Source organism: Carlito syrichta, unplaced genomic scaffold (assembly GCF_000164805.1).
Source record: "Carlito syrichta isolate Samal-C Ts95f unplaced genomic scaffold, Tarsius_syrichta-2.0.1 Scaffold309486, whole genome shotgun sequence".
Taxonomy (NCBI): domain Eukaryota; kingdom Metazoa; phylum Chordata; class Mammalia; order Primates; family Tarsiidae; genus Carlito; species Carlito syrichta.
This window is the reverse complement of record NW_007253582.1, coordinates 860,004-876,143: the sequence shown is the minus strand read 5'-3', so window position 1 is coordinate 876,143 and position 16,140 is coordinate 860,004. Positions and strand designations below refer to the sequence as shown.

General features: G+C 38.6%; 1 protein-coding gene across 1 annotated transcript in view; it reads right to left on the bottom strand.

Moving 5' to 3' along the window:
- Positions 1-16,140, bottom strand: part of SEC24D (SEC24 homolog D, COPII coat complex component) — a 100,750-nt gene that overhangs the window by 39,516 nt on the left and 45,094 nt on the right. Inside the window, exons 8-9 of the mRNA XM_008067357.2 lie at positions 5,683-5,821; positions 1,801-1,916 (exon numbers count right to left, since the gene is read on the bottom strand). Coding sequence (XP_008065548.2) covers positions 1,801-1,916; positions 5,683-5,821 — 255 coding nt within the window. The remainder of the gene's footprint in view (positions 1-1,800; positions 1,917-5,682; positions 5,822-16,140) is intronic.

Below are 16,140 nucleotides of genomic sequence, written 5' to 3'. Positions count from 1 at the left end.
CAGGCTGAGCCACCAAGCCCAGGGGTTCAAGATCAGCCTGGACAACTTGGTGAGACCTCGTCTCTACAATAAATCACAAAAACTCTCCAGGTGTGGTGGTGTGCATCTGTAGTTCCAGTTACTTGGAAGGCTGAGGCAGAAGGATCGCCAAAGGCCAGCAGGTCGAGGCTGCGGTGGCTGTGAGCGTACCACACTGCGCTCTAGCCTGGGCAACAAGAGTGAGACTACAACTCAAAAACACACACACAAAAAAACCCCCAAAACAGAAGTTGTAATAAATAACTAACATGACAAAGACAGAGAAAAGTTACGTGCATACACAATACCTTTCAGCCAGGCATTACAAAGAAGGTAGGAGTTTGCCAGGCAGGGTATTTGGAGTCATGACAAGATAACAGAAAGATATTCTGGTCAAAAGAATATCTTATACAAAGGCAAGGAGTTGCTAAAGGGGCTCAGAGGCTCAAAGTACTTAGTGAGAGTTTGCATAATTGAAGATAGCTGAGGTGGTAGTTTGGGGTCCAACAGTTAATGGCTTTATAAGATAATCTGCTTTTTTTTTTTAACATTTTTTAATTTTTAAAAACTTTTTAGAAAGGAAAGAACCAATAGAGGTTTGTGGGAGGTGATTAGGAGAACCTCACAGTTACATTTTAGGGCAGGGAAACCAGAGCCTGTATCCCAGGTTGTTGAGAGGGTCTGAGGAGAATTCTGAGAGCCCAAAACATTGCGGGGACAACTAGCGTGAAGAAGGAGGTACAGAAACACTTCAACAGTCCTCCTGACCATTCCAGTAGAGCTTTTCCCCTGCAACAGAAGTTTTTATGCAATTATTTACTAAGGGAGTGAGACAAAGGCACTGCGTGGAACTGCTGAATTAAGAACCCAGCATATTCTATCTGGTGAGGATGTACAAATTATTGTTTTCCATTTCTGGCACATTTCTGTTTTTAATCCTTTGCACGTGGAGACATCTTGTGAATCAGCTACCAGCAGCTAGATCACATTTTTTAACAAAATAGTGAAAAACAAATCACTTCATATTAAATAGTATAGCGTTGGAACCACTTATTTTATTGCAATGATATTTGCTTATAATGGAATTTTGGCCATTGAGGAACTTCTTCATGACAAAAAAACCAAAATTTTATATATTACATTTTTTAACATGAGGTAACATGTGAAAGTCACTGACATGCATTGTAGGTTCATTGATACATGTTGTGCAAGAGTAATTTGTTTGATGCCTTCCACCTGGTGTTTTCTGTTTGAGCCAGACAATGCAGTCTTGATTTTAATTACCCACATTAATAATAAGTAATTTATTGTCCAGTCTGTTGTTCGAAGAAGATGTGGAAGGACACACTAGTGATTCCTGAAAACCACATTGATCATCTCTCAGTACATATTCCAACTCTTTATTTGCTTTTTTTGTGCAATTTGAATGAAAAACTTCAAGGAAACATATTTTTTTTAAATTTGCACTTGCATAAATTTATTCTGTATAATCACCAGCAGTCTATGTCCCCTGAGATGGGATATCAGAGTGGTTTGCTACATTTATGATGTCTCCTAAGAGGGGACATCTGAGTGCAAAGGGTTAAAAAGGATCACTCTGGAAGATGATGTGGCAGCTGAATCATGTTAACAACCTAAAAGACTGGACCTGCTTCTCAGGCATTTCTGCATACCCCTGACACCACCAAAATGTGTCATTTGTGAACCAAGAGTCAGTTCCTTAACTTATTCACTTGAACTTGACATCATCATGTAAACACTTGAAGTCTTGGGAACACTTACTCTGCAATAATCCAAGGTAGCGACATATTCATAAGATCCTAGAGATAACTCTGGTTTCTCATAGTGGTCCAGTCTTCTTCCAATGTGGTCCAGATGTTGAAAATAGAATGGCGGAACTAATACAAACAAAACAGGAAAGGAAATCTTTTTGTATTCATAAACACTGACAATTTAATAAGCTCTCAAAATTTATTATGGGAGGAAAGGAGCTAGTATAAGAAAAAAAATATTTTAAAGCTGGAATGTAGTATATTCTAAATATCCACAGTTTTAAAAACATGTCTTAGAAAGTAAGAAGGCTTTCTTAAAAAAATCTATTTAACTCTTTATTTATAAATTATTAATGACAGAAAACATTTATGATTTAGATGTCATAGAGAAACAAGGAAAAAAAGTACTGGTGATTTTAAGTTATCACAAACCAGATTTAATTGTCTCTATTTAATTACCTCTTTTAAAATGAATTCTCACTTTTCTAGCCATTTGAATTTTTTACATACCTAACAGAAACAAGCATTGATTATATGCACTATACTACTAATTACAATATTAATTATGCTTTAATTAAGAGATATCTTCAGCCATGGCCAGTTTGCATAGTAATCTTTTAATGTTTGGGTTTAAGAGTAGAGAGGATTACTGTATTAGGGAAAGACTATGCCACTAAGATCTCAGCTGAGGAACTCTAATTTGAATCAAATGTCTAAGAAGGTTAGTTCTGGCAAAGACTTGGAAGTCACCCAACAGCACAGGAACACTTGTGAGTCACATACTGAACACTTGGACAAATATGGCCTGGTATCTCTGAAAATGAACTCCTGTTGCCTTGAGATTAATGGGGCCGGCTATTAAACCACTGCTGATAGAACTATTTCAAAAAACTACCAATGCTCTGGTTTTAAGCATTTTGTAAAGAACAACAAAACTGTTTGTTTTTTGTTTTTTTAATGAACAACTTAGAAGTAATCCTTTTTGTTTTCTTAATGAACTCAGCATTCTTTTGTTTTTTTAATGAACAACTCAGCATTCTTTACTTTTAGTTGTGAAATGGACACGAGAATGAAAACAGGGCTTGTTTTCTTAGATTGGACTTTAAAAAAATTGTTGAGGGTTAATTTCCTTTTTTTTTCGAGTCAGGGTCTCACCCTGTCACCCAGGCTGGAGTGCAGTGGCACAATCCTCAACCTCTCTGCCTCAGCCTCCCAAATAGCTGGGATTACAGGTGTGCGCCATCATGTCCATTTAATTTTTTTTTATTTTTTGTAGAGATGAGGTCTCACTATGTTGCTTAGGCTGGTCTTGAATTCCTGGACTCAAGTCATCCTCCCACCTCAGCCTCCTGAAATGCTGTGATTACAGGTATGAGCCACTGCACCTGACTGCCGTTTCTTTTAAAATAAGTTTTATAAGGTTCACATGTACATATGAATCTCTGAATTTGGAAAATTCAAGGATTTGAAGAGATAACAGAAGTGAAAACTGACAGGCTCAGCTGAGGTAAGTAAACCTTGAAGGTCTTAAACTGCTTTTGTTAATTAGATGAGATGGTTATCTCGCTGTCTTAAAATGTACAGCACAATAATTTCTACATAAAGTAGCCTATAAGTTGTCCACATCTATAAATCTACATGCAATGTGTGAATTTTTCCCTTTAAAATTAAATTTATATTCATTAGCATTTAATATTACCTGTCATCTTTTTTAAAGCAGCCTAAATGCACGTCACACCATAAACTATGCACTGCCATACTACCCTTGCCTTCCTGCACCCTTGTGATCTCACATGCTTCCAACTGAGCAATCCCTGGAAACTCTGCAAGGAAATAAGAGTTGAACCGTGAGACCAAGCCTGCTGGGTTCCTTCTGATGCCAATAAAACTCTGTCATCGTTAAACTTAAATGAAGAATGCAGATGTCAACATAAATCTAAGGGAGTCTTGGCTTCCTTGTAGGGACAAATATTTGAGCCTACTATGAATAATTCTATTGAAAAAAGAACATAGTAGGCTCCTAGGAGTGGATACCCAAGGGAACAGACTGTTGTGTACAGACGCAAGAATTCCAAGTGGTTTCTCTCTACGAGAAAATAGCTGATCTTTTAACACCCCGAGGTAACACTTGGAGTGTAAGACTAGGGAGTCACAGCAAATTGAGATCTCTGCTGCTCTACATACTAGATACATTTCTGAGCACCTTCCTAAGAAAGCTGAAGTCTTGGGTGAAGACACTGAGGAGCTGGTCGTCTTTTATTTATTTGGTTTTTTTTGAGTTGGAGTCTCACTCTGTCGCCCAGACTGGCCACCGCAGCCTCGACTTGCTGGGCTCCGGCGATCCTTCCGCCTCAGGCTTCCGAGTAGCCGGAATTACAGGCATGCGCTACCACGCCCAGCTGATTTTTTTGATTTATTGTAGAGATGAGGTCTCGCTGCCCAGGCGGGTCTCGAACCCACGGGCTCAGGCAATCCACTCATCTCAGCCTCCCAAAGGCGCGGGATTACAGGCTGAGCCACCAAGCCCGGCTGAGCTGGTGGTCTTAGTGGAAGACTTTATCCAAGTGCTTCAGTAGAGGACTCTGTCTTCTCAAGACTTTTTCCTCCAAAACCAAAGCACAGAAAAGTGAATTGTCATAGGGCTCCAAAACCCAGGTCCAAGTATTAAGTGACAGCCAAGGAACTGGTTGCGGATTTCACCCAGGTTAAGAGATGTGAAACAATATCTTCCTTTGAAAGAGAAGGAAGGGTGGAGAACTAACAGAATCTGGTCTCACTGGGACACCCCCTTTGCAGTGAGTAGAAACCACAGTTGACCAAGGAGACAGACGTCCCAAGAGGTCCAGGCGACAGTCTTTGAGATGAGGCTGGAAACCAATGATTCAACTCCACAGCAAGGAATTGTCAGGAATTGTTCATGAGAAAGACCCAAGACCCATCTCTGGACCATAAGGTGAAGAAAACCATGGATTGTGTGTGTGACGGACTGTGTGTAGGAGGCAAGCAGTGCTCTCCTACCAGAGGAAGTTCAGGAAGCCAAGGTGCCACGGAGGCTATGATGTTGGCAGAAAACTGCCTATGCTCAGCTGTCACTAAGGAGTAGACATGCTCATGGGCAGATAGTGCTAATAGCCTTCAGATCTAATTACCCACAGGGAACCCATCTACAAATATAAGGAACAGAGTAAAACCCATAGAAAATACTCTAACAATCACCACATGATCAAAAGATAATCTATACATGTAAATAAGTGGGGGAATGTTCTCAGCTTGAGTATGTGCTTCATTTGACACCAAAAAGTAAAATCACAGAGACATAAATATAATGAATGTGAGAACATTTGGCAACTTTGAAGTTTTCTTTCAACATCAGTGAATTTATGCTGGAATAAAACTGAAAATATAATGACTATGGGAAAGTTCTTTGTAATAATGTTCTTTCCTTCTTAACAACCCAACATTTATATCAAAGTGAAAAGAATCTGTATACATGTGAAAGCCCTTTGCTGTATCTGAATTCTTCTTACATATCAATGAGCTCATATTCAAGAAAAACCCTGAGGAATGACAAAAGAGGAGTCTCCCTGGTTCATTATCTATAAACAGAAGAGGCAAAAATCTCATTTTTTCTCAGCTGAGTCTTTGTAGAAGGAGATTAAGAAATACATTTTTGTCCCCTACTTGTGAGTTTTCTTTTAAAACGTCACAACTTCCATGTAGGGCTCACATAATTATGTAAGGCTAAGAGGAGCTTAAATTTCCAAAACAAAGTATGTCGAAGAAGGTACTGTGATCAAGAGAAAAAAAAATCTAAGCTTTTCCTAAGCTGGGAAATATAAAATATTTTATTTATTAAAGAGTTTGACAAAGAGCATTTAGTAGCATCACTTACCATCATTCACACAGCTGCAAAATCCACACTGGTACCTCCTTCCTCCCTCGATGAATTGCATAAACGGGCACATGTAGGCCTTGCACCTGTTGCATCTGACTGGTCCATTCTCTCCATGATTCACCAAGTAAAGGGGAGTCTATAAGATGCAAGTAAAATTACACGAACAAGTAGGTATATAATTTCCAGATATAGTTTGAAAAGTCTTCTAATGGTACTCCTTAAGGAACGGTCCCAGGAATGATGCCTTTCTTGATAAGACATGAATTCAAGGCAATAAGATGTTGTCCACAATAGCCAAACAAAAATTAATTTAAATTGTATCTCATTTATAAGCATATATAAATATATGTATTAATATATTTATGTCTACATGTATATGTATATATTCACCCATATGTGAGTGAAAAGACAGAAAACGTAATGATGGTAATGATACTTAATTATGTTTATGTTAAAAACATCCTGCACACCTTGTATCACACATTTCGCTAAGTTTGTTCACAGACCATAAATAAAGAAGAGAATTGAGTCTGACCTGGAAAGTTGTAGTTTGCATAGCAGAATGCTATTTTGATAGTTCCCTCAAAGTATAAACATATTTCTTCAAAAATGCAACTATCTGAAGCAATATGTAATAATGGTCACTTATTTAAGCAAGAAGGCCCATTCTGTCTTTTTTATTACTTCATCTGATGACAAAATGTTTCACAGAGTTCTCTTAATGTGGCTAGTCATGCTTTGCCAGAATTGAAAACACCAATCATTCAAATGTGTCTTCCTCATGAACATACATAGCAATCATCATAGGTCTTTTGCAGTTCAAAAATAATTTTACAGTTCAAAAGTAAGAAAACTTAGCATTAGAATCTGCCTCATTCCTCAACTCTTCTGACTGTCAGAATAAAACCACAGAGATCTTTCTTGGTTTTATAAATCGCCTTAAAGATAACATTAAAGTTTGAGAATTGCAGAATTTGGTCAGTCAATTAAGTTTTTATTTAATCAAAATGATGTAAATAAAGCAAACTGCTTTTTAACAGAGAGCTACAGAGCAGGAGGCCAGTGGGGTGTTTCATCCTTAGAAAACTGAGACGCCCTGTTTGTCCCTGCCCAGATGTTCTGAGTGAGGTTTCAGAAATGACTTGTGAGGTCTCAGAGCAAAAAAAACCCCAACAACAATAAAAACAGGTTTAGTACAATGCGCAAAAGACTCAGAAAGCCTAAAAAAGAAACATTCAGCATCATTCCCCTTGGCCCCTGCACTGCTCTCTCCCAACCTCTTGCCTCAAGGAAGCCAGAAGTGGAACTGGATTTTCTTGCTTATGGTCTCTTCTGATCCACAGCATGGCCTAGTCCTGAGATGAGTAATACATGTACAGCACAGAGCATTCTGCCTGGCCTGAAATGGCTGGATAATAATTTTTATCCAGAACAACTCCCTCAAAGTCACTCAGCTCAAGACAGAGTTCTCTTTAATAGAAGAGTCACAGCTGGAGGAGTATGAGACGAGCTTGAGTTCTCCATAGTTAACTTGCCAGTTATTGTAAAATGTTACCATAAAAATGACCTAGAAGACAGAGAACCTACCTTTCAAGAGATTTTGATATAATTTAGTGATTAAAAGCTGAGAGGCAGAATGGATTTTTAAAACATGTTAGGGGCCGGATGTGGTGGCTCACGCCTATAATCCCAGCACTTTGGGAGGCCAAGGTGAGAGGATTGCCTGAGCTAACGGGTTGGAGACCAACCTGGGCAACTTGATGAGACTTCATCTCTACAATAAGTAAAATAAATAAATTAGTCGGGCATGGTGGCTCACATCTGTAGTTCCAGCTACTTGGAAGGCTGAGGCAGAAGGATCATCTGAGCCCAGTAGGTAAACATGCCACTGCACTCCAGCCTGGGCGACAGCTCAAACAAAACAAAACAAAACAACAAAAGAAAAACATGCTAGGAATTTGGTTTAAACATATGTTCAGACACACACAAATCATATATGTTGCCCTTCTATACAAAACTTTTGCTTGAAAAGCATAAAGTGACAAATATTTGTCTTAAATGGTAATGAGATGAAATGGTCTGAGGTGACAAGAGGAAAGCAAAAACATACAGGTACAAAAAAGCCCATTGTCTTGGGACAATGGATGTAGTATTAGAAGACTAAGAAGTGAAAGTCAACAAAAATGTACTGATCAGACAGCTTCTTCTAGATCAAAAACCCAATATTCAGTCATGCCTCTCATTACTTTTCTGTTCTATAACTTCAACCTCTGAGATTAGAAGTTAAAATAGAGCCGGGCTCGGTGGCTCAGCCTGTAATCCCGCATCTTTGGGAGGCTGAGGTGAGTGAATTGCTGAGCCCACGGGTTCGAGACCTGCCTGGGCAACTTGTTGAGACCTCATCTCTACAATAATAAAAATCAAAAAAATTAGCCGAGCATGGTAGCGCACGCCTGTAGTTGCAGCTATGTGGAAGGCTGAGGCAGAAGGATCACCAGAGCCCAGCAGGTTGAGGCTGTGGTGGCCGGGAGTGGCCACTGCACTCCAGTCCAGGTGACAGAGTGAGACTCCAACTCAAAAAACAAAAAAACAAAACCAAAAAAAACCAACAACAAAAAGAAGTTAAAAAGTTAAAATAGGGAGACCTTCTACAATTTGCATTCACTCAGTCAAGTTTACTTCTCTCATCCTTTTATTTTCAAAGTTCAAAGGCTAGGCAAAATTCCCTGACTTTAGAAACAAATATGATGCAATATTTGCTAGACAAGCCAAAAGTAATAAGAAAATTTGACCTCATTATTACTGATATGATTTGCTCAAAGGCAAGTCTGGCCTGAAATTACTGTGAAATTGTCAGCAACTAATACCTAAGCATTCCAGTCCTGGCAGATTCAAACTTGCAGAACTGAAAATGAATGTCTAGCAACAAACCAGAGTCAAGTCATGACTGTATCTAGGCTAGTAAATACACTGACAGCTTTTTCAATTTTCACGTTTTTGGAACCTAGATGATGGATGGGAAAGTAAGGTCCTTAGGCAAGCGAGGTGACAGTAAAGAATGTTAAAAGCTTTTTAACTGTTTATATTTTATTTTTGGGCAACAGGGCAAGGGTTTCTAAATTACTCTGTCTTGTTTTATCTTTCTCAGGTCATGCTAAAAACCATCAGAGATCTTCCTTTGCTCTCCGCAGATGTCTGCTTTGTGCTCTGCAGTGGGTGCATGTGCTCTTCTTGAGTTCAATCTCAATGTACATAGTTTCTTTAAAAAAACAAATTAATTTTTAAAGTTCCCTAAGTTGTCTTTTTCCTTACCAAAGAATGTTTTCAGGTTTTTAAATTTTTGCTTATAAGTGCTTTAACCTTGGGCCCTTAGTATACCCCTGCCTACCTCTTTGCTGTTCTTCTCTTAACTGGGAAAGTAAAAGGACAGAGAATGGCTCTAAAAACCTCACCTGGTTATTCCTGGTTCTATCCCTGTGTAAGAGATAGGAAAGCTGAGGAAAAAACATAATCTTTTTTTGTATCTTTAGATTAATAAGACTGTGTCAATTTGGTACTAATTTTAATTAAAATGCTATAATTGAATAAAATGTATCTCTTGTGCACATATAATACCATTTTGCAGCATGAGCACAAATATCATTCACTGAGAAATTAGGTTTAGTGTTAAAAGGATATCAATGATTTAAAAAATAAAACAAAATAACTTTTGTTTTTTCATGTAAAAGAAATATACCTCAAGATGTATTAACCAATATCTTCTTAATATTACTAATAGAATTTTTAAAGGTTCTCATGTTAATATACTATCAGCTTTCCGAGTATTTTCACCATGCTCTCAGGTGACTTTAACACTTGTGCAGTAGGCACTGGGTCTACTGTTCACCTTTGCGGGGCTAACAGTGCAGTGGTGAAGAAAATAAACACACAAGCACACACAAACGCAATGAACAGAACAGGCCATGAGTAGAAGAATACTGGGGATAATATTATCAACAAAAGCTCTTTTTAGCTTGCAAAGGCAGTGTTAAACTATCTGCAGACTGCATTGCCAAAACAAAAGCAGATGCTCAAAGAAAATGAAGCACAGTGGAGATGGATTCAACACAAAGATTCTGTATAAAATTTGCAGGCTATGTATTTTTGTTTTGGCATCTATATGAATAAGAAACATCTGAATACGCAAGCTGGCTATAGATTTTCTGTTTTAGGAAAGTGATGACAATGATGATTACAAAAAGCAGCTAAATACCAAACCTGGAAAGCCAAAAATATGAAGGTGTTTTATAACATATGCCCAATAGGTGGCACTGTGCAACTAAAAATTAAAAAACAGCCATACATAATTTATCATTAGGTACTAGAATAACCAACATAATTATGCTGCATTTATTTTGTAACTCTAATAATATTTAACTGAATTTGCTTTTCTTGAAGAAATTTTTGATAATTGTTTAAAATTATTCCGGGTTAAACAAAATGAAATTAACAGGAAACACAAGACAAACTTTATGCATAAATTATATAGGAAATACAGGATATGCCAAATTTATGAGATAATAATAAGAAAAACATTTTAAAAGTTTCTAATCCTCTGTCAATTTTTTTCTTGATATGGAAAACAGAGGTAGCACTGGGCGACGCAACTGCACAGTAGAACAGGCAACCCATCAGCTAGGAAGCAAGGGTGCCAGGACACGAATGCCCTGCTGCCAGCATCTGTCCTATTTGCCATGTACCATCAAGGCACAAAACAGCAGAGAGAGGTGACACTTGCTGCACCATGGCGTTCAGCAGTCCACTGTGATGAAGAAACGATTTTCTGCCCTCTTGTTGGAACATCAACAGAGCGCTGCTGCTGAAGGGTGAAAAGTAGCAGGGTAGTCAAATCCCATGTTTTCGGAGGGCCCTGAATGAGAACGTCATACCCGCCCATATCCAGGATGTTCTTGTCTCACCTGCCCCCTGCCCATTCTTTATTTTTCAGAGTTCATGTGCGTTCTAATAAACAAGCGTGCAAACATACATGCTCACTCATTAACCACCTACGCCCCCCTTTGTCTAACACTTATTTACTAGTTTTTTTTAAAAAATGCATATTTTCCATTTTCAATGTGTTCCTTTTTCCTTTCTCTCTCCTTTTATTTCCATCATTAGAAGTCTCCAGGAAAGTAATCAGTGTCCTGGGAGTATACAGTTGACCCCCAGTATCAATATTTGACTTTATGAGGAGCCTGAAGGAAATGTCTCTGCAAAGCAGTTATTAGCTATGGGAGAGATGTTTTTGCCTCCAGCGGGACCTAAATCAGATGAGAAGAGTTAAAGTAAGAAGAACTGCCAAAATGTGACACAGTCCTCCAGCTTGATTAAGGATCATACTCAGCATCAGATTATACCCCCCAATAAATCACCAGAACTTTCTCTAGCAGCAAAGATTTCATGTTGCTTGTAACTGTGGCACATACTGCTTTGGGGATTGGAGTGCTGCTTATTTTTTGGAACTATCTCAAGAGGAGGTCAGTGGGCAATTTGGATTAATTAAGGGATATAAGTAGAAGCATGGAAATGGTATGTGAAGGGATAATCCAGAACCTGTGATGAACAACCACCCTTTAGAAATGCTAAACATTCCGACTATTAGGCTGCTATAAGACAGCAGAGTCAGATGCCCAGAGGATTATGTCTCAGAAGCTAAAAGGAAAACAGAGCCTGTATCAACCACACTTATTAAAAGCGTCTCCATGTGAAAGAGAGAAGAGAGGCAGCTCATCTGCACTTTCTATCTTTAGCTTGACATACATGTCATTCAATCAGCCAACAGAGGCAGAAAGTGTACAGGTTGACAGGCTATTTAATGTCCACATGTCTTTTTGGAGAGCAGTAATCTTTTGTTAGCCCTTTTAAAATAAGTGTGAAATAAAAAATATTTTCAGAATTTTTAAAAAATCATGTTATGCATCTTAGAAAAAAGAAACAGAGCTTGATAATAAGACACTTAATACATTGCATTAATTCTAAGACTGAATTTTTCAATAATGTTTTCAGTTGGCCCTTCTTAACCTAAAATTATAAATTTTTATATTTCAAAAAAATTGTCCTCTTATTAGTTTGAGTGTGAGTGGCACTAAGAGATTACTTTCAATTTTTTTTCTTCAACAATGCTATTAGAGAGTCTATTTATTCTGTTATATCTGGCGCTTATATTATACTTGAATATCTCTTTAATCTGGAAATCAGTTTTTTTGGTTATTGAAGTTTTTTTCAGCATTGAAAAATCCAGAAAAATTTTTACTGATTTGGGTTTTTCATAATGTAAGATCATAACTGTGATCTGCATGGTGATTTGTAGCTTAGAATGCTTTCGTTTATAAACTCTCCACTTGACACCAGGTGCCACCAACCCTGGGAGAGGGGATTCCCATCCACGTTGTTGGAAAGAATGGAAGGTCAGCAGTGGGAAGTAACTCGCAATAAGCTGCAGGGGGTGGCTTGAATTCTTACGCCTTTATTCTAACTATGTGCTTTCTTTGTGCTACATGTAGAAGAGACTGCTTGCAGATCACTTTTGTAGAAAAGCACACAGTTTCAGAGAAAAGCACCCTACTCCATGGTTTATGACTTGAGTCACCCCTCAGTGCTCCTTGGTAACCATTCTGTCTCCCCTCATTTCCCTCATTCTCTCTATAGGAGCTATTTTATACCTTTGCATCCCTATTTGATCCTCTGCATAAGCTCCTTCTCCATTTCCCTTAGCAGATACATTTTCCTCCCTCTTCACAAAGAAAACAGAAAACCCCACACAGGAATTTTCTTGACTTTCTCCCACTAATTTATCAGCATCTATTTAACATTTTCCTCTCTCCTCCTTTCACAGCAGAGGGGGTATCCCTCTCCCTCCTGACTTCTCAGAGGCCTTGTCTAATCCAGGACCCTGTCTAAACCTGGCCCTTCAAGACCCTTTTACTTTTAAAGGAGAAAATAGTTTGTTATCTAATTACAGGCTATTTGCAGAAGACACATTTAATCGCCATAGGTTTCCACATTATCATGTGCCTGATAGCACTCATCAGACTGTTTTGCTTTTCAGAACCACTACTAAATTTTCAACTCCGTAAGTCCCAGGTCCAGTATATTTACAGTTGTGTTTCCTGGAGCACCATACCAGAGAAAGTGGTCTGACAATAGCTTCTGAATGAACTAACAAAACAGCGATCAGGTACCCACAAATATACTTTCGTAAGTCTAGGAAAACTTGTGATAGGTGCTAAAGCGAAAGGTACAAACAAAAGAAACAATCACTTGGGGTTTGGGGCTTTTAAAAGACTTCATTCAAGGAAGAGGTGGGCAGTTATGAGGACTTGCGTTCACAATGACTGTCAGAGAAAGGGGGAAGGAATTTCAATTAGTATGAATAGTTGAAGCCAGGAAGAAAAGTCTGGACACGTTGGGGCTAGCAGGCAAGTCATCTAACCCAGCTGGGATGAAAGGAGATAAAGAGGAAGGATGGAGTGAGTTTGCGGAGAGGCTTTAGGCTAACAGTGTGCTGACTGGACAGGTGTGAGACCGACAGACAGACAGACTCTCTTCTCTCACTCTCTCTCAACCCTACCTCAAATCTGTTTGTTACTACATGGTAATAATTCTGATAGAAGATAGTTAAGAGATTTCACCATTCACTAAAACAATGTCCTTGGAAAAATGGTACATTTAGTATATATAGGCTTTAAAGTCCGCTTATAAATTAGCAAATGCTATCATATGTTTTATAATGATCATGAGAGGTTTTTAGAATTTTTCTTTCATCATCTCTTATATTTTACTAATTTCATAAAACTCATGAGGTTATTTTTTTTCTTTTTCTTTTTTTTTTGAGTTGGAGTCACACTCTGTCATCTAGGCTGGAGTGCAGTGACACATTCATGGCCACCATAGCCTCGATCTGCTAGGCTCAGGTGATCCTTCTGCCTCAGCCTCCCAAGTAGCTGGAACTACAGGCATGCGCTACCACACATAGCTTATTTTTTTGATTTATCATAGAGACAAAGATCTCACCAAGTTGCCCAGGCTGGTCTCGAACCCCTGAGCTCAGGCAATCCTCTTGCCTCAGTCTTCCAAAGTGCTGGGATTACAGGTTTGAGTCACTGCACCTGGCCTTTAAGTTTATTTTTAAAGTAAACTCAGAAGATTTTTGTATATTGTGAACCTTTTTTAAAAATTAAATTTCTAACTAAAAAATCCTTCCTTAACAGTAGCATTTAAGGGGCATGTTCACCACTGATCCCAAGGGACTGCATTACAGAGAAGATTATCAATAAATATTTGAATAGGTGACAAGGAAAGGAGAGAAGAAGAGAATGAGAGAGAAAAACAGAAGGAAAATAGAGAAGGTTGCCTTTGGATTTAGGATATCTGCCAGTTCTCTTATCACAGAAGATCTGGGTGTGATAAACTCTAATATGCTAAGTTATCCCAAAATATGCACAAATAACCACACTAGTAAACGCCTCTCTCGGAAGGGCCAAAAGTGTCTTAAAGCAAACACAGCTGTGAGCTTTCTACTCGGGTCCTCCACTGCCAGAAAGACTTTTTGGTGGGAAGGTCACATTAGCCCATACACTGGAGTCTAAGGAAGGGCAGCACCTGGCAAGAGGGCACCCACAGTTTCGGAAAGGAAAATAAATACCAGTGCAGCTGAGAGCCCCTTTATGTCAGTTTTCTTGAATGGCAGTCCTAGTTCATGACTAAACTATAAATGGTGGGTAATGATTCTTAAGCAAAAAACCGTCTGTTTTAACTGGATTATGCTGACACAATCTTTCAAGTTATGAGTATCTTTACAAAGACCAGTATTATTTTTTTTTGCTTGAACAGATGTTTGAAACTTTGGAGTAAGACATTCTCTTTCAAGGGGCTATGATATTTAGGAATTCTCTATTTGAGAATCCCACATTTCTTATAATCCCTGACTTACTATAATGTATCTTTTGGCTGGGAGCGGTGGCTCAAGCCTGTAACCCCAGCACTTTGGGAGGCCGAGGCAAAAGAATTGTCTGAGACCAGGGGTTCAAGACCAGCCTGGACAACTTGACAAGACCTCATCTCTACAATAAGTCAAAAAATTAGCCAGGCGTGGTGACTCAAGCCTGTAGTTTCAGCTACTTGGAAGGCTGAGGCAGAAGAATCACCTGAGCCCAGCAGGTCGAGGCTGCAGTGACTGTAAGCGTGCCACTGCAATCCAGTCTGTGCAACAGAGTGAGACTCTAACTCAAAAAAAATTTATCTTTTATCTCTATGGAAGATTATGTCCTGTTATCTAATTACAGTCACTTACAGAAGACGTATTTGCTATAACAATGCACAATGTTCTGCCGATGATAAAAAATGTACTTGACTTAAAATCTCTCTGCATCAAGTGTTTCTACTATCACAGAAAAATTGGCAGTTTTTTGTTCCCCAAAGGAAAGTTGCAAAATACTCCCCTTTAAGATGAAAATGTTAAAAACAATAAGCCGAGAGACAAGTTTCCTTTGCATCTCTGGTAGAACTGCAAGTTAGCGAACAACCTTTTCCCTCCCTTTGTCTCCCTTCTTTGTAAGGCCACAAGAAGAAATGCTCCTTTGTGCCAGGGTCTGTATTTACCTTCTCAGTCAGGCCTGCCCATGCACGCAGTGTCCCCGAAGCCAGCCCTCCACCTCCTCCCAGGCACTTGTCAGTCCTGACTCTGCTCTGCTTTTCCTTTTTCCACAGCATCAGGTAATCGTCTTACCAGGCTCACTGTCTGCTGCTCTGTTAGAAGATAAGCTTCAGGAGGGCAGAGATATGTTTGCTCTGTTCACTGACATACCTCAAGTGCCAAGAACAGTATCTGGCACTTACTGGGAGAACAATAAATATCTGTAGAATTGATTGAATAGCTATTCTAAAAACCTTTGTGAAATAAACTAACAATCCCTCATAAAAATATACAAAATTTTTAATCTATCATATACAAATATCAATGTATTATTTCCCAGATTATGGCTTATAAGACAAATGAAACATCAAAATCCCAGGAATGATTAAATAATTATAAAACTGTTTCTGTAAAGAAGCTTAGAACTCATATTAAATTACTATTTCCCTTTTCAGGGTAGATACCTACAGAAGCTATACCTTTAACCAAATATATCTGAAACTTTATCTACAAACAGCTTCCGGAGTAAAAAAATACCTACAGGCCACTAAGAGTCATGCAGTGCAATCTATTATGAGGTGAGCACTGGTGACTGACCGTCCCTAGTGCATCCCTATGCACTGGCTGGGACACTTTCAGTGATGCAGCAAATCATCTCTGACAAGTCAATTTGATGTGAACACATAACCAAAAATCATTTGGAGGACAGAGTTTTGAAAATAGAATTTTACAAAAGAGGTTGGAAAAAAAGTTTAATTTTAAAAATGTGTGATGAATTCAAA